Source organism: Piliocolobus tephrosceles, chromosome 8 (genome assembly GCF_002776525.5).
Source record: "Piliocolobus tephrosceles isolate RC106 chromosome 8, ASM277652v3, whole genome shotgun sequence".
In the NCBI taxonomy this organism is placed as follows: Eukaryota; Metazoa; Chordata; class Mammalia; order Primates; family Cercopithecidae; genus Piliocolobus; species Piliocolobus tephrosceles.
Genome location: NC_045441.1, coordinates 84,093,655 through 84,115,686, shown reverse-complemented (window position 1 = coordinate 84,115,686; position 22,032 = coordinate 84,093,655). Strand labels below are relative to the sequence as shown.

Sequence of the window (22,032 nt, the reverse complement as noted above, 5' to 3'; positions counted from 1 at the left end):
TTTTTCAGGTAACCTGGGAGGCAACAAAAAGAAAATCAGAGGCAAAAGATTTAGACCTCGGTCTAATTCAACTGAGTAAGTCTGAACCTCTAATGAAAAAAAGGCACTCCAAGGTCCTGTGCAAATAGTGTCAAAAGTAAATTAAGCAGATAGTCAAAGAAATGTAAACCATGTCTTCGGTCTTGGTTTTATCTTTTAAATTCTTTTTTGCCCTTTAAAAATTAACCATGGCTTTTCTCTTTTACATAGGCATCTCCGCAACTGCGCCCATACCAATATTCATTGATAGTGGGGGTCTCACCCTTGCTGCAGGCTTTTTCCTCCAGTCACCTGCCATTGTGGGGTCTTGGTTCTGTATGAAGGGAATTTGATAACATTCCTTTCTTATCATCATCTGGGATTCAACCATTTCAAAGGGTCACCCTTCCTCTCCCCAATACTCACACAGCCTGTAAGCATCAGGGAAAAATTCCCATTTTACTAGAGCATGATACTGCTCACAATCTGAAACCGCCACTATGAGGTCTTCATGGCTGCAATCTAAGCATTCTCTCAGACTTATGGAATAAGTTTCCCTTTTAAATTTTCTATCTGAGAACATTTAAAAGGGCATTTTCCTAAACTTGCTCTTTAACTGAATCATTGTCACTAAATGCGACATTATCCATTTTAAATGATAGCCATGCATTTACTTTTTTTTTTTTTTAAGGGGGATGGGTTTGGAAGTCACATTTAAAGTCATTTATAATGAAGTAAATAATGTACTTGTTTTGTTTGTTTCTCCACTTAATAAAGTACAAGCAAAACAAAACCTCCTCTAATCTTTATCTCCCTTCATGGAATAAAACACATGCTTAGTATCCTTTTGGACTGAACTTGCCACCTGTTTTTTTTTACCCATTCTATTTTATCCTTCCTAAAACTTGTTACTTATTTCTCACTGTAGTGATAGTTATTATTTCCAGGATCTCTATTGCTTCTTCACGGCTTAATACTTGGAAAGTCTGAATAGCAGGTATTTGTTAACTGCTTGTCAAAAACTTATGTTAGCTTTTCCATCATATACCCTGCCTTTTTCAGTCCAGGAATAATAACATTGCCCTGAAATTTGGACCTTCCACCTGAATGGTACTGTCTTGTAAGTGGCTTGTCAACATTTACTAGAGGATACTTTATAGACACAATAGACAATTTCAAGTGATACCATTGCATGGTCCAGAATGGCATCATATAATTCCATCATAAATAACTAATGTGTTAGAGTTTATCTTATCCATTCCCAAAGCACTTGTATGCTTTAGGGCTCATTGTTGATAAACTCTTCTTGGAATGTTGTTTGGTTTGTTTTGCATGAGGTCACCTAGTAAGAGCTCCTTAACTTATCTTAGTTGCTCACAGGTGTACAGATAAAATTGCAAAATGTTCTTTAGAAGTTCCTTGTGTACTGTTTAGTGTTCTAACAGCATTTCCTATAACAAGGCTTCAAAAACTCCTAAGTTAAAAAAACATCAGTATTATGTTAAAGCTATGAGCTTAGGACCGAAAGCACATTTGGTGTTTAACAATATTCATACAATGTTTTCTAGAGCAGTTACTTATTTTTAAAAGTGTTATGTATAATTTGCACTCACATTGTACGATTAAAATTGTAATACTGCAGATAGCCTTTGAGAAATCTTGCCTATGAGATAATTAAATTATAATATTTAATATGACATTATGATAGGTTCATCTTTGTGAGGGAGAAGTATTAAGGACTTCCTCAGATTTTTCAGACTTTTCTGATTTTGGTTACATGACTCATGTTAATTAAATGGATCCAAGTCTGTAAAGCTGACCACAATTCTCACATACCTTCTTGTACAGGAACTGTCTCTGTATATATACATACATATATACATACACACACACACACACACACACACACGTATATATTTTCTTACAAGGATTCCTGATAGGTAGCATATCAAGAATTATGTATGCAAACTTTTAATACTTTCCATATTTAAGTAATCCCATTTGCTTCTGATAGTATAATACCATTTCTGTGACTACAGGAGGAACAAATTCACAACTATCGCTTATTTTTTCCAATAAGAGGTATTTCAGGTCCGTTACTCAAAATTCCCTTTAATACCTCATTATTCCAAAAGATGATGAAAAATTGGGATATGAATTAAAACATGCACCATAAATACATGCTCTGCTAATTAACAAAATAAAATGTCCTCATATATTGTATTGTTTTTCCAGTCAAAACTTTTGCATCTTCCTCGTTGTAAATGATATAAACAATTTTTTTGGCTTAGACTTTGTATTATATATTGTGTTTTTACAGGAGGGAGCCCCAAGCACCTGAGCCTGGGCACTCCCTCGCCCAGACAGTCCCATCCCAAGGCATAAGCCCAGGGGGCTCTGACAGCCCCCAGACAGGGAGTCTGGATCACAGGTCAGTCTCCACCTGCCCCTTCATTCTGGGCTGCCACTTAATCTCCTTCCAAGTCCTTTCCTTGGCTGAGAACAGGGTCATTTGATCTTTGAGCGAGCCCCCATGTTTGCTTGGAGGTGCTCCTGGTCCAGCCAGCACCAGCTAATTTTCCTTTGCTTTTCCATCCTGGAAAACACAAAGAGCTCCCCTATGCCATCTAACGCATTTTTTTTTGCATGTTGCGCTATATGCCAAGGCAAGCCACATAGGTGGATTTACTGCAATGTGATAAAATCCCATCACTTCAGCCACCATGACCTTGAGATGTCAGGAAGCTCACCGTGAAGACATTTTCATGGCCAGATCCCCAGAAATAACATAAAATTAAGAGTTCTTTTCAGTGAAGAACTCTATGGTGAAGTGACCACAGCCTTCTGAAATGCTCCCTGAAACAGGAAAAAGTCCGTCAAGTGCAAGTCAACCCATGTTGTTGTAGCATTCATGGAATAGCTGTGGCAGCAGTCCTTTGAGTTTCTAAGACTGTCAGTGAAAGGAACAAATGTCTCCTCCCGGAAGTGGCCGTCTGCCTGTGGGTGACTCACTTTGCTGTGTGGCTATGTTTCACCTGATTACAGCTGCATGGGCTTTTTCTACGGTTTTCCCCAGGCCAGAGCATTCACTAGCCTTCATTTGTGGCTGCACTTGGCTTTTTGACTTTTTCTTTTTGTTGAGAGTCTCAGTGGAAATCTTTATGCAAGTTTTAATTGGCTATCTGTGAAAGCACAAGTTGGCAATGATTGTGGCTAAAGGCAAAACTAGTGTGAGTTGTTTCTGAGTCAGGAGATACTATCTTACCAAAAATGGTTTTATAAGCAGAAAAAGCAACTGAACCCTTCTTTCAGAAGGGAATTTCACAATGCTATTTTGTATAGTACCTCGATTGAGGGAAAGGGCTGTGGAAAAAACAACCTGATATTTTTATGTAATTGGAAATGTAGTCTTCCATATTTATGAACAGCTCAATAACTAAATATGGGGGAAAGAAGCAAAATGTAACCAAAAATAAATAATGTATTTTATAATTTCCCCTGGTTTGTTTACAAATAACTTATGTTTTATAGAGCTTGAATCTTTATTGTCTATAGTATCTCTAGAAGTTACTTTTTAAATGAAGAAAAGAAAAAAAGAAAACCTCCAAATTCTTCCAATATGGAATTTGTTAAACCTACATTATTTCACAAGGGCAGACTCTGAAGGGGATGTATTTTTGCCTGGCTCCCAGGGTAAAAATCAAAGGAAACTCTGGGGAAAACCAACAACTTAGACCTCCCTACAATTTTATTACCTTTAAAATTTGCACAGTAATTCTGATGGAAACATTGCCAGATCCATCAGGGAAATGCTAAGTAAGTTCATTATTATTCTCTGGCAGTCATTCACACAATTCATGGTCAGACACTTGGAAGGCAACCTCTGAGGGTTGGTTCCTAATGGAAACATGAGCACTTTATTTTGGAGTGCACAAAGAAGAGGAAGGAACACTGCAGCTGCAACTAAATTACTAAATCCAGCTTCAAGATCATGGAGGCCTATTTAGACCACACTTAATGCGCATTGAGGCTCCGGGATCAAAAGAGTGGGACCGTATCTGCTCCTTACAGAGCCAACTGGAACATACTTTCATGTTGACTCCAGCTTGGGATCCTCTATAGGGAGTAAGACAGTGGTCATGTAAAAGCCTTCTTATATTGGAAAGAGAACTTTGTTCCTTTTAATTGTTCTTAGGGTGTTGTATGCCCAAATGCCAGATTGGAATTGCAGCCATCTGAATATTTTCAAAAAGCATCATTGTCATTTAAAAACCAAAGAGCCAAATGAGAGGTGGCCTGGAAAAAGCCACTTTGGAGGTGGGTGAATGGGACTGCTGACTGTACTGTGATTGAAAGGGAGCTTCTAATTCACTTTGGGAAGCCACTGGAAAAGGCTTTCCCAGAAATGTTGAATACATTGTAGAATGCCTTGATTGAGCCTTGTTGTAGCTAAGATTATTCTCATGTCATTGTATAGACTGCCTCATAATCACCCAACATCCATTCTGGTTTATTTGCCATGGTCACTTGCATTTGGAGGGTGAAGACATCCTTGCTAAGCTTGTGCTGTGTATTTTCAGATTTTCTATCTTGTTCTGCTTTCTTTGTTCCTTCCATTGCTTTCTGCAGGTATTTAAACCCATGGTTCAAAAGAGACTATAATGTAGCTAAGTGGGTAGAAGATGTGAATAAAAACACTGAAGGACCATACTTTAGGTATTTTATAAATTAATTTTTATATCCTTCTCAAACTCTCCCAGCACATACAAATACTGTAGTGTGACTGGCTCTCTATCTTGTATCTCCCAATACAAGTTCCTATAGGTGGAAAGGGGTCCTTGTTTATTTGCTGCCTTTTGACTCTGTTTTTGCTTCGTGAGCAAGTCTGGTTCTTTTCTGAATGTTTTAAATAAAGCCATTTGAAAGGGTTGCCATTTAGTGCATGTCCCTATCACCATTTTAAGCTTTTTAGTAGCTTTCTCTTCATTTTATGCTATGTAGTATTCTATGGGCATGAAACATACTTTCCACTAATAAAGAAGCACTATTAACCTGAACGATTTAGTTTCTAGATTCTAGCAGTTTCATAACGCATTTTTCCTACTTACTGCCTAAGAGTGCATAGTGTATACAAAAATTCAAGGAAAAACGTATAAAGAAACTAAGTGAAATGTGATGGGATTTTACTTGGATAGAAACAATGATTTGGTCTAACTGGAAAATTACTGAGACAACATTGACCCCATGGGAGTATGTGGAATGAGTTTAGGTTTTATTTGTTCAGTATAACCATTTCCTACCAGAGAAAGGCTGTGCTGAGAAGTGTTTTACAGATTCTCAACAAAGCATGTAAGGAATTTTTTATGCTAATAAAAATGTTGTCATCTAATACTTCAAATAGAACAGGAAGCAGCTGGAAATATATTCTTGACTCACAAAATAGAAGAATATCGCTACATTTTAGAAACTATCAAATTTACTGAATTCACTGCAGTTCTGTGTGACATTTACAGGTCAGAAAGAATTTCCAAGAGTTCTTAATGGCATTTTTCACCCTTTCTAATAAAGTGATTTCCTAGAGGTAAATGTCCACTTTATATCTGACTACTTTGTGGACAACTAAGGTAAAGGAGAAATATGTACTCAATTACTACCTCTTCAGAACACAATTTTACAATAAACTTTCATGTTACTGATTGCCATGTCTTGGGTCAACATTGAACAGATATCAAAATACGTATGTGTTTTTAACTCTCAGCACCCGTATAAGGTGGACTCTCTCTTCCAGTGTACCATTTAGTTTAGTTATGTATAGTTTGAGAAAATGATTAGACCTACCTGCCTTTTAATTCGATCCATAACATTTGCATATGCCCCAAGGAAAGCATAACTCCTGCCTGCTCATAAAAATATATCCTGCTTTTATACCCCATCTTTCCCTGCTGCCCTGCCCCTCTGCTTGTCCCAGACTTTCCCACACTGAACCTCCTACACGTACACTCACATTCAAACATCCCACCCTCATCTATAGCTCCCAAGATGGCCAACATCAGGAAGACAGGTAAGATGATTTTGACTGTTATTTGGAATCTTGGCTCACCTGCAGTCCTATTTCTCCTTTCTATTTTCCTCAGGCTTGTGGGCAGATTGTAATTTGTACCAGCCATGGATCCAAAACAGAATGACTTTGGTCCTATATGGGTTAGGGTTTTTATTCCCAAATGGATTTAGCATTTTTGCAGCAATAATTTGTGAAATGGTACCCCGGAAGAGTTGATTCACCTCCCCTGGGTGAACTGAGTAGTTTATGTGGCTCTCAGAGAAAGAGGTCACGTTTCTTAAAATCAGCACCCAGGTCTGCCCAGAAGCCGCATGACTAAATGCAATTTGGATGGGGAAATGCTTTAGCACCCCTGATTGCACGTGCAAAACTGCAAGGACAATTTTAGAGGGTTCCTTTATTTTCTATTCTAATATGAGATGTTGATTCCTACAGTAGATAGTGAAATTAAGAATTGTTAAAAATCATATTTATGTTTAAAGGTTAAAGTTCTGTGGACAGTTACAATTTAACTGTCATTTTTGGGTTAATACAGGTGATAAGATTTGAAAGTCAATACAGCATTTCTGTGGTGGTGGTAAATAATTGAGATGGCCCAGAACGTTTAACACAGTGATTCTAATGCAAGGGACAATTTCATCCACTCTCTATCCAAGCCAAGCCTCACATAGGAGCCCCAAAGTGCATCCACACCTTGGCTTGTGCCTTGCCAACTCTGTGCTTAGGCTCCGATCTGCTTCATCTGTGGTCAGGTCATTCAGGATTACCCTTCCAGTCAAAATCACCAGTGAGGGCAAAAGTCACCTTATTGTTTTTTGTAGAGACGTGATCTCACCATGTTGCTCAAGCTGGTCTCAAACTCCTGGGCTCAAGCAATCCACCTGCCTCAGCCTCTCAGAGTGCTGGGATTACAGCCATGTGATGTTGGCTTTGTGGCATCCTTATCAAAATGCAGTCTGCAGCAAACTGGTTCAAAATATAGTCCAGCATTTAAAATATAGTAGCCACACTGCTAGGGAGAACAAGACAAATGCCTAAATAGATATTGAGTGATGAGAGTGCCTCTGCTGTGCCCCCTTATCCAGTTTCGATATGACAGTGGTTGCTCAGATTGTTCTCTGCATGAATTCGGGCCACCAGGAAGAAGCAAGTGAGATCAGGACAAGTGCATTATCTTGCCACACCCAGATCCTGGATGCAGTTCTGTTATAAGCTCTCAGAAGGTATCCTTACTCTCGGGTATTATCCCGTTGATTACTTACTTCATCAGTGTTTTCAAGTCCACTTCCATGATTCTATGGAATTTTTGGTGACTCTGAAAGAAAATGAATAATTACAACTATTGTGTATCAAGTGCCTACGATATACCTTTATTCCTCACATCCTAAGGTGTAGGCATTCTTACTACCTTTCTGTAGATGGAGGAAACTGAGGTACAAAGAGTAATTCAAGGTGGCACAGCTAGTAAGTGTCAGAACCAAAACTAGAGCCTGGCTCTGAATCCAAAATCTGTACCTTTTCCATTTCACTTTAATTAAAAGTAACAGAGTGGATACTGATGACTTGAATCGTCCCATACTACACTTAACAAATTCTCCTGGATCTAGGCCGGGCATGATGGCTCACGCCTGTAATCCCGGCACTTTGGGAGGCCGAGGTGGGCAGATCATGAGGTCAGGAGATTGAGACCATCCTGGCCAACAGGGTAAAACTCCATCTCTACTAAAAATACAAAAATTAGCTGGGTGTAGTTGTGCCCGCTTGTAATCCCAGCTACTTGGGAGGCTGAGGCAGGAGAATTGCTTGAACCTGGGAGGCGGAGGTTGTAGTGAGCTGAGATCACACCACTGTACTTCAGCCTGGTGACAGAGCGAGACTCCATCTCAAAAAAATAAATAAATAAAAATTAAAATAACAAATTTTACTGGATCAACCTACTATAAAACTCACATATGAACACAAGTGAATAAGAGTTGGACTTGTGTCCCTCTCCATGTGACTGGCCTGGGTTTTAGCCTGTCCTTGGGTGCAGAACTGAACTGAGGTTGGCCTTACAGGCATATATACAGAAGATAATCCCAGGAAGTTTGATGTAGCCCCAAGAGGCACCACAATCCATTGGCACACAAACATTTATTGTGTAATTCTAATAGAGTATCCATTATGGTAATTATCATTTTTTAAAATACAGTAATGGACTGGGCGGGGTGACTTATGCCTATAATCCTAGCACTTTGGGAGGCTGAGGTGGGTGGATCATTTGAGGTCAGGAGTTTGAGACCAGCCTGTCCAACATGGTGAGACCCTGTCTCTACTAAAAATACAAAAATTACCCAAGCGTGGTGGCACACTCCTATAGTCCCAGCTACTCAGGAGACTGACGCAGGAGAATCACTCCAACCTGGGAGGCAGAGGCTGCGATGAGCGGAGATCACACCAACTACATTTCAAACTGGTTGACAGAGTGAGACTCCGTCTCAAAAAATAAAATAAAATAAAATGCAGTAATAAGAATGGTTGACTTGTATCCAGTGATGCACTTTACTTTTTAAGTGAATGAGCTGTGCTGGTGCCTGGCTTTAGGTGAAAGCCAGGCTGGAACTGCCAGGCAAGTAGTCAATCAAGGTCAGAAAAGAGCCTGGAGATAATTTTGAAGAAATGTCTTCCTTAGACATTTGTGAGACATTTTGAGTTTATTTTCTCTAAAGTGTTTTACCCTATCGTGGCGTCTAGTCCTGTTTTGACTCCTGCTCTGGTGCTCTCCATCCCCCCAAGGATAATCACTTTTATGCTGCCACATACCACCCAGCCTCCAGGACCCTTTCCCCTGCTAAAACTTTCCTGCTGGGCTTCTCTTCCCCTCGGGGTCCAAGATGCCAATTAACAAGCATGTTATTATTCTTTACTTCTGTTTTGACTCCTGCTCTGGTGCTCTCATCCCCCCAAGATAATCACTTTTATACCCGCCTCCAGGACCCTTTCCCCTGCTAAAACTTTCCTGCTCAGCTTCTCTTCTTCCCCTCAGGGTCCGAGGTGTCAATTAACTAGCGTGTTATTTTAAGAAGTATATGTGCAATTTCTTTGGGGTTCTGGAGAAAATCTCCTGTTTTTGTTCTAACTTAGTTGGCTTTGCCCATAGGAAGATATTTGAGGGGAAGACTGGACCTTCAGCACCCCTCATTGGAATGGCTTTGTACATGTACCAGGCTGGCCATTTGGACCCATGGCCAAACATTCCAGCTTTAAGCTGGAATGACTGTGAAGCTAAAAGCTAATAGCTAATGATGTGGACACACATGCTGCAGCAGATTAAAAAGATGCCTCGTTTTGCATGATCCCCTAAAGTAAACAAGATTTAATTATTTGTTTGTGTACCTTACTAGCTTTCCTAAACTTGGATATTTTATCAGTAGTGATTAGGCTAAAAAGCTGATGCCAGGTTAACAGTCCTCATTTTAGAAAGGTGCATTTAAATATCTAAATGCAGAAGTTTGCCATCATCTTATATGTACCAAATGTGTTTCTTAAAGATCATAGTCCTATTTAAAGTGTTTTTCTAAAATAAAAAAATTAATTTCTCAATTAAAAAATATGAAGTAGTACATTGCTTTAATAGAACTTTAGAGAATTTGAAGTACTAGTATTAGTTACACCCATCCACTCCGCAATGAAGAGCATTAACATAGGAGAAATCAAAGAGCTGCTGTGTTCTAAGCATTCAGGCAAAGGAGTGGTCCTAGCCATTTTTCAAAAATAGGAGTTACAGATTAAAAGTGAACTGTACCGTTCTTCATTCTTCAAATCTATCAAGAATGTTCACTACTACTATCTTCGGGTGTGTAGAAAAAATTATTTTCAAACTTTAGCTTGAATTCAGTGTCCATAAAATGGAAATTAGTATGAAAACTATGGCAGAACCAGAGCAAAGGATAATGTATGCATGCAAACCAAAATTTAAAACAAGGGAGGAAAAAAGACACCTTTATGCTATTGAATGCAGCATAGGCAGTAGATCTTGACCTACCCAATGCTACCCCCACCCCTCCCAGCCAACAATCCCAGGCTGGGTCAGTCACAGCAGATGAGGTACATTCTACTGAAATAAATACTTCTGCTGTAATGTGGCAGTGTAACCAGTTCAGCAATGTGGGTTTTTACCACCTTGCACCAGGGATTAAGGAGCAGTGGATGTGTAGTGGTAACGTTTGTGAATGGAATAGGTACTACAGTTATCACATCTGTTTTTCATTGATATGTTATGAGTAGACATTTTTTACTCAGCTGTTTTTTTTTTTTTTTTTTTTTCACTTTAAAGACAAGTTAGCAATACATATGGGCTTGTCTAGTATGTTCAACTTAGTCACAAATTACCACTACACATGCAAAACCAATCAAGTACAGCATAATAAACCAACAGCTTACATAGAAATGCTGATGGTAGGGACTAATTAGACCATTTTTGTATGTTCTCATCATACTTTGTTTGGCTGGAACTCTGCACTCCTTACTGCTTGCATGTTTACTAATTTATTAAAAGCCCTGTATTTGCCTTTGTTCCTTCACAACTAACACACTGGCCTCTGAATGCATGAGTGTTGTGTAAACTGGTGTGTGATTTAGCAACTAATAAATATATCAATTGTAATGGATTTTAAGATCTTAAGAGAAAATTGGAATTATTGTACTTAAACATTTTTACATTAAGTGGTAAAAATAAGGCACAATATTAATATTTTATACACGTAATTTACCATTATAAGCTCTTAGAATAATTTCATCCCTTCTCCATTTTAGCTTTTTATCTATTCTATAGGATACATTTTTAGTGGCTTGTAGTTTAAAAGTATCATTCTATGTACTAACATTTAAATAATCCATTGCAGTCATGAAATTAGGAAGATAAAATTGCAGCATTTCACTGTTGAGAATGACAGAATATCTTCCCAGTAGTTAAATCTTTGCAGTAGTGGCATATGAAAGTTAGAAGTCAGAGGGTTTGTTCTGAACCCACTTTTCAGATATTTGAAAAATGTTAGGCAATCACATGATGTTTATTTCATATTCTCAACATCTCAGGACTTTATCTCCTGCCAAGTCTCCTTCTTCATCAACTGGGTCTATTGCCTCCAGCAGAAAATACCCTTACCCAATGCCTCCACTTCCTGATGAGGAGAAGAAAGTGAACCGACAAAGTGCCAGGGTATGTGGAAACCTCTTCCATGTGCTGACATGCTCAGTCATTATCATTTATCTATGAGTTTATAAAAGAGAGAGCCATTTTTCCTCCCTTGTTCCTAAGAAAATGAAAAAATCAAACTTGAAAATAAGGAGATTCTTGGGACTTTTGGCTTCAGATTTATATTTGCAAATAGTTCAATCTACATTGATATAGTCTAGATACATTTTGTGTAATTAATTGCTCTATATTTATATATTATTATAGCTAATATATTAAAACCTTGAGTAAACAAAACACTGTATTTTTCTATATCACCTTTTACATTTTAATCACACTGCCACTCTGTCTCACAACATTCCTGAAACATACCAGTATGTGGAATTCGAGATACAGTAGAGTTTAGAGAGGCAGACTGGCCCTCAGAGACTTAAGTGAAAGATACAACCAAAGAATAATTACCAGCCAGGCGTGGTGGCTCACGCCTGTAATCCCAGCACTTTGGGAGGCCGAGGTGGGTGGATCACGAGGTCAGGAGATCGAGACCATCCTGGCTAACACAGTGAAACCCCGTCTCTACTAAAAATACAAAAATTAGCCGGGCAAGGTCGCGGCGCCTGTAGTCCCAGCTACTCGGGAGGCTGAGGCAGGAGAATGGCGGGAACCCGGGAGGCGGAGCTTGCAGTGAGCTGAGATCCTGCCACTGCACTCCAGCCTGAGCCACAGAGCGAGACTCCGTCTCAAAAAAAAAAAAATAATAATAATAATAATAATAATAATAATTACCTTTATTCATGTCCAGGCTCTGTTGTGGTCATTTACACTGTAATGTTGATCTTCTTAGAAATAATGTTGCAAAAAAATAAAATAAAGCTTATAAGCCTCGGCAGTCTTAGCTGCTGGTTAGACTTTTTGGTCTTAAGAGATGTTTCGGAATTTCTTTGATCCCAAACCTAAATTATGTGGTTCAAGGTAAACGTGGATCATTCAAATTTTAATTTAACTCAGAGTCAGTAAGAAGGCACAAATAATTAAAAGCTGTGTAGATCACTATAATCCAAAAGTCTTTAAAAACTACCAGTGGTGTTTTGTTAATAATAAAAAATTACCATTGCATATTAATATGAGAAATGGTAAAAGATAACAAGACAATTCAGATTCCCAGCACTCAGCTTTCTGAATTAACAGAAGACTTCTTGATAGATATCTAGTTGTTCATGATGTCATGTGTGATAATGAAATCTGAGACTGATGTCATTCCTGCCCTCCTCAAAGAATTGTCTAAGTGTAGCACCCGACTTTCTTTCTGCTAAATTGTCTGTATCCCTGTTTTGCTCCATCAAGTTAGGGACATTCCCTCAGCTGTTATCATGTCAGAGTTTGGGTTATTGGAGATGTTACCACACAAGAGCCTGTAAAAACGATAGCTCTCCAGAAAAAATGGCTGGCCCATGGCCCCTTTCCTGGGCTGAGCAGATGACTACAAAGACTCTGGCTGCTGTGATTGTTACGTGAAAGGTCTGATTTGTTCTATGCACTGTGGAACAGCCACATAAGCATGTGGCAGAATCCTACCAAATACACAGCCCCTGTCATTGGGATGTCTCTGTGGGCTATGGAGAGTGGAACAAGCAGATCTTCCTATCAGCAGTCCCTCTGTTACCACCACATAGGTGTGGGCCAAGGCATGCGTCATGCTGAAAGTGATGCTTAGCAATTGCTCATTTTATCCCATTGGGGTAATCATGACATTCAGGTTTTTCCCGTGTCATTTGTCCCTCCCTTCTTTCTCCTTTCTGTCACATATTATTTTTAATCTTTATAAAAAAATATTAAGGAAACTTCAGCTCTCCAAGGCCAGAGTCTAAACCCTTTAGCCCTCCAGACTATCATCTGAGCATCAATTCAGATCGTCTTTGCTCCAGATCCACCACAAGCCCCATTTAACTCCTCTCCACCACCAGTGTCACCCATTCACGAAGATCCCCACAGTTCAGATATTCATTTGGTTTCCAAGGGGTTGGCATCTTTTCAATGAAAAGGACATATAAAGCAGACCTAAGGTAGATAGGATGGTGGCTTTACCACAGTCCTGTGGGGTAGGCAGACTTGGGCATTCAGAATAAGATTTCCATGAAGATTTGGGAGAACATATTAAGGGAACCTATATAGAAACATCTACTTAATCACTTGGCTTTTTCTCCTTTTTCTTTCCCAGAAACTCATTATATATACAGTGACATGTATCAAATGTCCAGTAAAAATGGAATGTGGATGGAAATTGGATACAACCTAAGTCACTCTGGTCATAGCCTTTGTTTATGTTTATAATAATTATATCTAAATTATATTGCCTGGAAACATATTTCATCAGCTTGATCTTTTTAAATTGGTCTTCCTTTTCTGGTGAACTGAGTTGCATTCATATCTGATCATGTCTCACTTGTTATTAGTCCATTAAGGTGATTTGCTGAACATTGTAGAAATTCGATCTGAACAGGGCCAATATAAAGAGCTCATGGCAAAAGCAAGGAGAGGGTAGGAGGGACAGCATGAATGAAGGGACGTCCTACCTTGAATGTATCATTCCACTGTGATACCTCAGCTCATGAGAGAGAACCATTTTTAAGGAGGTAGTGATAGAATTGGAGTGTATGGCAGTGATTTTCAAGTGGGTGATAGTGGAATTGATGGACTCACACTTCCCTGATGTCAGTGGTTTTCTGTTGTAGCTGCACAAGGGAATCATCTGCAAAGCTTTTAAAATATTCTTACGCCTGAGTCCCACCCAGAGAGATTTTGATTTAGTTGGTCTGGTGCGCTGCCTGGGAGGCGGAATTGTAGAAACCTCCCCAGATTAATGTAATGTGCAGCTGAGGTTGAGAACCACTGCTCTAGCTGGCTGTCTCGGAATCCTGGGGAAAGGAAGGGCATGTATAGCTTAAAAAATAATATTTTAAATTCTCTTATTTCATTTGAGACACAATATTTATTCAAAATGTTTAGTAACATTAAATGAGGATGTGATGGTTTTTGTATCAAAAGATAGCTGTTGTTAAAAAGGTTGAGACACAGGTTTTGAGGAAAGAGAGAGCTAAAAGTTGGAGTGTTTATTCTATCCACTTTTTAGACTTTGCAAGAGTGTGCATCCACAGTTGCATATGTGTGGATGGAATCACTGAATCTTTTTCATCTCCTACTCAGAATACATCTGCTTCCTGCTTTCACAATGTGCAATTTTGCTCTTTTCTGTTGTGCAGCTATGGGAGACATCCATTTAAGATCAACTGTTTACATGTGATACATCGAAAACTGTTTACTTCAACTTTTATAGAAACCCAGGCTCATGGAATCACTGCAAATCTATCTGCTCTTCAGACAATACGAAGACCCTCTGAGATGCTACAGGGGAGAGGAAGCGGAGTCTCACATCTGGTTACCATTTTCTTTTTGTCATTGGCTTAGGATTTAACTGAATCATGACAAGAACTACTGAAATGTTACACTATAACATGGAACAATAAAGGTACTGGTATGTTAATGGATAATCCGCATGACAGATAAGACGTAGAAATATCCATAAAGTTAACTCACATGACCCAAATGTAGCAAGTTTCCTAAGGGACAATAGTGGATTCAGAACCTGATGTTCTGAAGCACATCCTCACTGTAAACAGTAATGCTATATGCATGAAGCTTCTGTTTATTGTTTTCCATATTTAAGGAAACAACATCCCATAATAGAAACGAGCATGCAGGGCTAAGGCATATAGGATTTTTCTGCAGGACTTTAAAGCTTTGAGAGGCCAATATCCCATAGGCTAACTTTAAACATGTATTTTAATTTTTGTTTTGTTTTTTACTTTTCATATTTATATTAGCATACAAGGACAATTGTATATATGTAACATTTTTAAAATTTAAAGAAATGCAGCTGTTACACACAAGTGTATTTTGCCAAATGCCTAAAAATTCAGTCACAATCACATCATCATCATCCATCCAGTGATCTTCAAAGACTATAAGCAGGTAATGTTGTAAATATAGTGGTCAGTGCTGTAAATGTGTCTCTCCATAATTGGTATTTGTCCAAAACATGTGATATCCCTTTAACCTGTGCACAGTCTGGAGGCGCAGTTTTATTGAGTAAGTAATTGAGTGAGAGAACAAAATGCCCAGCAAAACTTCTGGCCTCCACAGTTTGCTGATGCAGGAGCCCACTCTGCTCCCGATGGGCTGCTCCCTGGAAATCATCCATCCCATCCATCCATCCCATCTCATCCCAGTGAGCCAGCCCCTCAGCAATGTGTCCTGCTGAGATTAAGCAAGTGCACCAAAGACACATGAGACCACGTACTGCCAGTGAGCTGGTAGCTTCTGACTTGCCAATATTCTAACCCTTTGTGGCCTGAAGTTTTGTTCCTTGACAAAACTTTTCAGTCACCCTTATCTGTGAAATGAATGACTTGTTTTAACAAAAACAACTTTGACACTATTGATTAAGAATATTTATCATCACTGGGATGTGAATCCCAACAAGTCATTCTGCACTCACTCTGGTGCAAGATGATGGAAGATTCTACTGTTTGAGTTGGGTAGCCTCAACCGTTCATAAAGGGTTAAGTTAGATCTGAACCACAGAGATGCGGAAACTACAAAGCTACACTAACAGCTGGCAGGGGGAAAGAATCTGATGCTTTGAACCATGTATTTTTTAATCCATAGGAAAATAAGATTCTATTTTAAAAGACCCTTCTTTAAAACCAAAGTTTGATAACTGTTATAATGGCAGATCTGTCATTCCAAAAGAAAGCTAGCTACCCTAGTGAGGCTGGAGATTGATGGGCTCAATCACATGGTCTGCTCTGAAGTATAGCTCTGAAGTATACTTCTGATTTCCTAATTTTCTGTGTGTTCTTAAGGAGTATGGAACCTGCAGACAGGGCTTCAGAAATAATCTCTAAATTTGATCCTCTTCCATAGTATCCATGGACAAAATCCATATCATCTTCATATGTAATCAAATTGATTACATATGATGCCCAAACTGAAGGGCCGAGTTAGAAGGCAGCATTTTGTGCTTTGTGTTTATGTCTTCGGTAATGGACCTCTCTTTTGAAAGTCTTTGAAATGGTTGGAAAACAATTTAATGATCCAAAATTACATAATGTAAAACAGCATTCTTCATGACAGGAAGGGATGTGATTGTTAATATGACCATAAAGCAATCCATCAGGCCAAGGTTTGGGTGAGTGTTGGGCACTGTTGCCACATAGCTCAAGCCAAGAACAGAAGGGCAGACAGATTGAAAGATGTAGCAAATAAAGTGACTTTTTACCAAGATCACTGTAATGTGCACTGAATGTTTCCTGGTATTGAGTGTATAAAAGGCTAATGCTATAAGGTTTATTTTGACTATAGAAGAGTTTATAGATTTGAATATAAGGTGCCTCATGTAAATATGCTTCCTAGTTACAGGTACACAAACTCTAATTTGAAAGAATCCACAAATGGCTAGCTGAGAAGTTAACAGATCTCTGTCTATCATCCATCCGTGTGTCTTTCTCCCTTCACCTATTTTTACATGAAATTATTATTTCAAATGAAAATCATTATCATGTGCCTTTTGGGAGACATGGTTGCTCTAGAGGTATATAGTTTGTAATTACCCTCCTTGGAAGCTCCACCTTCCTGTGGAACTGAGTAAAAATTTTTATGTTTTATTTTTAGAGATTATGATTTTAGGTATATAGTAACTTTAATGTTCTATTCTTAGAATCTACTCTATCTCCCATGTTTAAACATTCTTAGAGCCATTTGTGGGATTCATTGACAAATTTGTAGTCTCAAGGGAGAGTTTCAAGAAGTATCTGTATGTATACTTATGGTTTGGGGTTCTAGAGGCATTACATCTAAATATTTATGACTTTTCATCCACTGAGGTAGGTAGCATTAAATATATAAGCACAGCATTATTTCTCTTTAAATACCTATTTTGAAGAGAAACTTTGAGGCCATATAACAGTTTATATCATGCAACTAATATTTATATTTCCCAATCCACTACAAAATCATTGCTAAGCAGAAGAGAGCAGTTACTTGGCCTTTATGTTTCATTGTATGCCTTTTCCCCCTCTTTCTAAAGTTTTATGCATTGATAAGACTACAGATTGGCACCCAGCTGCCCGAGATGTTCCATTTATCCATAGTCGTCGTTGTGCAGTCAACCCTGATTTAAAGGAACATTTAAATCTCTCCAGTAAGTGTCAACAGGAAGGCATGGGATAGCAGGGAGTCCTTACGGAGAGGACTGGCCACATGAACTGTCCTCTGCATCCAGCCACTCTTTATTTAGATGGGAAGTGTCATGGTCCTCTGAACGCTGCAAGCTGGAAATGATCCCCAGGGCACATGCAATCTGTGGAAAGGAATAAATCAGACAGTGCAACATGATGAGGGCTTTCAATTTGCTGTGGTTGCTGTATTTTTAACAAGAAACCCAGAGCTTCGATTAGGAATAACCTATCAGAGTTGTTCCTTTAAAAAATACTGATGAATAAAGCAAATGTGGGCTTAAAATGCCAACTTATTTTTCACTTTGATATTGGTGCTTTAAGTGATGCCATAGTTTGTCTCTTTTCCCTCTCACTTTAAAAAGAATTTTAAAATTGTGTTTGTATATAGGGTCAGTCTGGCATAGAATTTCTGAAAGTAACATTAATAGGGTTTCTAAAGAAGTTGTCAGTAAGACAAAATTAGATATTCTGTGCACTTTCCAAGAAGGACTCTTTATGTTTGAATTTCAAAGCAGGCTTACATTTCTTTTGTGTTGATTCCCTTGCATATCTACATAATTTAATCCTGTCTATTGTCCGAGATCTCTTATGGCTACTTTACCTGTTACCTTTTTTGGAATTTTGTTCTTTATGTTTTACAGTTACCTTTGGACCAGAAGATATATGATATTTTTATTCATTTTTTTCAGTGTTTTAAAATAAGGTTTGTTCGTTTTATCCATTCATTTCCTATTGTTATGTAGTTCTATTTTAACCATATATATATAGTACTTTAAATAAATTTTCTTATGTTATTATTTAACACAATAATAAATCCTTATCTAAATAAAAGACTATTTTACTTTATTTTGCTTAAAGGAAAGATAATTTATTGGCAGGATATTGAGTAGCTTGTAGAGTATATGGGAAGGGGAGAGCCAAATTAAGAACTGGCAGGAGTGAGGAGGGATGAGACAGCTGCCTGCACAGTCTGATAGGACACATCTGGCTGCTGCCACTGGATGCCCACATGGACAGCATATCATAAATATCACCCTACCAGTTGGTAAGTTGGCATGAATTTTCCATGAAACGCTCTTGACTCCCATTTGCACCGTCATATCTACTTTTTATGCACCTAATTATATTTTTCCTTTAACTTTTATGGTTTTTTTTTCTTCTAAAACTGCCATCTAAATACCTTTCCACTCTGTTAAATGTATGGAGTCAAGATAAATTTCTCACTCTTGCTCTGCGGCTTAAGATGTATAGGAAGTAAACACTCCATGGAATAGGGCTTAATTTGGGGCTCAGATGTTTGGTTTTTTTCCTCCTTAGATGTTTTTGAATGGATAAGACTACTCTGGTTTTGGAAGCAGCAACTTTTCTCCTGACCTGGAAGAACTAAGGACTTTGATAAACAATTTCCCATTGATAGTATAATATAATGAGGGGCCCAGTCTGCTCTTGTGAAAATTGGCCCAGCGGCAGGCAGCAGCCCATCCCAGCTGTGTGTGAGTAGCCCTGCTGTTAAAAGTACACCTGCTGGGAATTGTTGGCACATGCTCATAGCATATGCTCTGGGGGGAGGTGCTTTTAATTCCAAGAGGAGCTTTTCTATCACGTCTGCAGATGCAGAGCAAAGATACAGCAGGACTTTAGAAAACAGGAGTGTTTCTATTCACATTTTATTCATTGCTTTGTTAGTCCCCCAAATGGAGCATCTTCTGGTTGTTTGTAAGCAGAAAAAACAAAACATTCAAAACCAAAAACCTAATTAATACTTTTGTCCTTTATATCCATAGTCTGACAAGCAAGCAAGCATCCTCACGGTGAGATTTTGAGGGATGCTTCCAGAACCGTCCCGCTTCCTATGTAGCTCCCCCTTCAGTAGCTGTGCAACTCTTTCCTCCTGACTAGGAACTTCTCTATTGTGGAAGTCAGTTCCTTTGGCTAAGCTGTCCCTTGAGAGAACCCTAGGATGCCCTAGGGAGTAGAGGTGGCAGGCATCTTTATCTTCGCCCACTGGCACATTAGCAGCTTATGCAACTTAGGAAGTCACTGGGAGATGAGTCCCAAGAGGGTGAATTTCAGGATGGGGAGGAGATAAGAAGCAGAGAACTTTGGGAGATCATGGGGCATTTAGTTCTGGCACAGATGCAGAATGAATATCCACAGGAAGATTCCTGAAGCCAGATATGCAGGAGAGCACACATTGTTACGAGGGGTGTGATGGGAAGAGAGGTGCTGGATGCCTAAGACAGACTTGTGTGCTTGGCAGATTGACTGAGTGTTGACTCTGAATACTTTGTGGTCCAGTCCATGATAGGTCAGTCACTCTTGCCTGATGCATCCCTGTTGCATTGTTCATAGAACCTGTATCATATGGGGAAGCTTGAAGGCTGGCAGGCTTTTCATCAAGGAATCATCATTTCATGTTCTTAAGTATCCTTGAAATCAAAACCAGGCAATGTGTGTTTTTGGTTTTGTTTTACAAAAAGGCATACAATGAGACCAATTCTTAAGATAATGCACATACAGAATCATCAATAAAGTTTCAAAGAGTTTATGAAGAAAAGGTATTTTCCTTTCTTGTAAAAATAATATTATATATATATATAATATGCTGATCTGCATTCACCCTAGGGCTTAGCCTCTTGTTTTATGAATTTTCAGGCTGTGATTTGTGTTGGATGGTTAAGCTCTAAAATAATGCAAATAGCCCCAATCTTTAAATATAGCGGTGCTAAGTTGAACAAGTAACACAATACAGAAAATGCTGATATGAATTAATACTTAGTAATAATACAAAAGTTCCTGCTAAATTATATATGTGTATCACTGCCTGATTAGAAACCCCACTTTTCTTTCCTAATCCAGCACAAAATCAAACTCTGATTCTACAACCAGTCTTTTTAAAGGGCAAAAATGACTCAACACCTTTGTTTTGTATGGAAAAACTTTTTTTTTTTTTTTTTACACTAACTGCAAAAGTGCTTAAAAAAATGTTTATTCAGGATAACTAAGCATGTACTCCTTTTTTAACTTGCTGGAAGACTTGCCCCTCCAAACTAGCACCCCCAAAAGACAACTTCTTTCAGAAACTGGGTGTTTTACCTAAACATAGTAGCTTAAATATTAGCCAGCAGTAGGTCAGCACTAGTGTTTTCCACGGTTATCACCTTTGACAGGTGATGTCCATCTATAGATAGTGGAAGCCACCCCATGGGGAGGTGTTAATAGCAGCATGGTTTCACTTTTGGTAATCAGGTAATCATGTGTATATACTTAGATTCGCATTATTTTAACATTTCTCTGCTACTCTGCACTTCAGGTTCGTTAAGCTATTTTAATAATTACTGGGGTTCTGGCAAACACCAATGGAAATGTATATGGCAACTGCTTTCCTGAGCAAGTGTAATTTGTTTTATGGCTGTTCAAGTTATAAAATTGCTCTTACATTGTAGGTAAACAAAATCTTGATGTTTTTAAAGGTCACTGTAACCTAAGGTTCAAATTTCTGGCACAGTTTTATTAGTATTCACTTTGAAAGCTAATAAGATACCATGGTTTTCTATGTTACTCTCATTGTAACATTAGTAAACTGACTTTCAATAAAAGATTTATGTTATTTTGATGCACGACTCTTTTCTCTTTTTTTTTTCTCCCAGCCAGTTTCTCTTTCAGAAGCTTCGTTAGGGGTACAGTCAAGGGATTGTTTCTTTTCTGTTCACTGGTGTCCCAGAAGGGGTCACTAACATGATGAGAAATTGAGAAATATAAACCCTTTAGCAAAGCCTGAGTGCTCAATTTGTTGCAGTTTCCTCATCTGGATGGCAGAGGTAGTTTACTTATTTATCTGTTTGCCTCTCCTCGTAAGCACTTCCTCTCTCACCCTAATGAGGATCAGTTTCCTCTATCCTGGCCTGTAGACCAGGTGGTGCTTAGTTAATAAGCTCACCTGTGCTGCATTCTAAAGCACTGAGCCTAGGATGGGCTCATGAGTTCATTGCCTAAAAACTGTTCCACCCTGGCCGTTTCATCTTCCAGGCAGGCATTTTACCTGCCCATCATTATTCTGGCATTTGCAGGGTCCTTGCCATCTGCTCATAGGCTGCATAGGAAATAAGTTATAAGTAGTCAAGGTACTGTTTTAATGTGAGAAAAAGAGAAGGAAGTCATTGTTGAAGGGCTTATACATTTATTATGAGATTTTAAAAGTTTATGGTGATTACATGCTCCATTTCTTGTATTTATAATATTTTAGTCATATAATAATTCATTTAGATGAACACTGAAACAGTAACACACTCAGCTAGGCCAAAGCAAAGTGTAGTTCACAGATGGCAGAAGTTTTAGCTCACGTGCCATCTCACGGACTTCACAGTTCCACCTGGAACATCATGCTGAAGGAAAGTCTAAACTCCAGTTTGGCTCAATAGAAGCAAAAGCTTTAATTTAATATGACTGATGTGGTGCAAATCTATGCCAGCTATCCCCAG

The 22,032-nt window shown here is 38.6% G+C and overlaps 1 protein-coding gene across 2 annotated transcripts in view; it reads left to right on the top strand.

The window, feature by feature from the left end:
• The window catches only part of ADAM22 (ADAM metallopeptidase domain 22), a 251,094-nt gene extending 229,927 nt beyond the window's left edge, over positions 1-21,167 (top strand). The window contains exons 28-30 of one of the 2 annotated variants that reach the window (XM_023226703.2): positions 9-75; positions 11,156-11,279; positions 14,516-21,167. In XM_023226703.2, coding sequence (XP_023082471.1) covers positions 9-75; positions 11,156-11,279; positions 14,516-14,536 — 212 coding nt within the window. In that variant the 3' untranslated portion in view covers positions 14,537-21,167. The remainder of the gene's footprint in view (positions 1-8; positions 76-11,155; positions 11,280-14,515) is intronic. The other variant, XM_023226702.2, reaches the window with a different exon arrangement.
• The last annotated feature ends 865 nt before the right edge of the window (positions 21,168-22,032 follow it).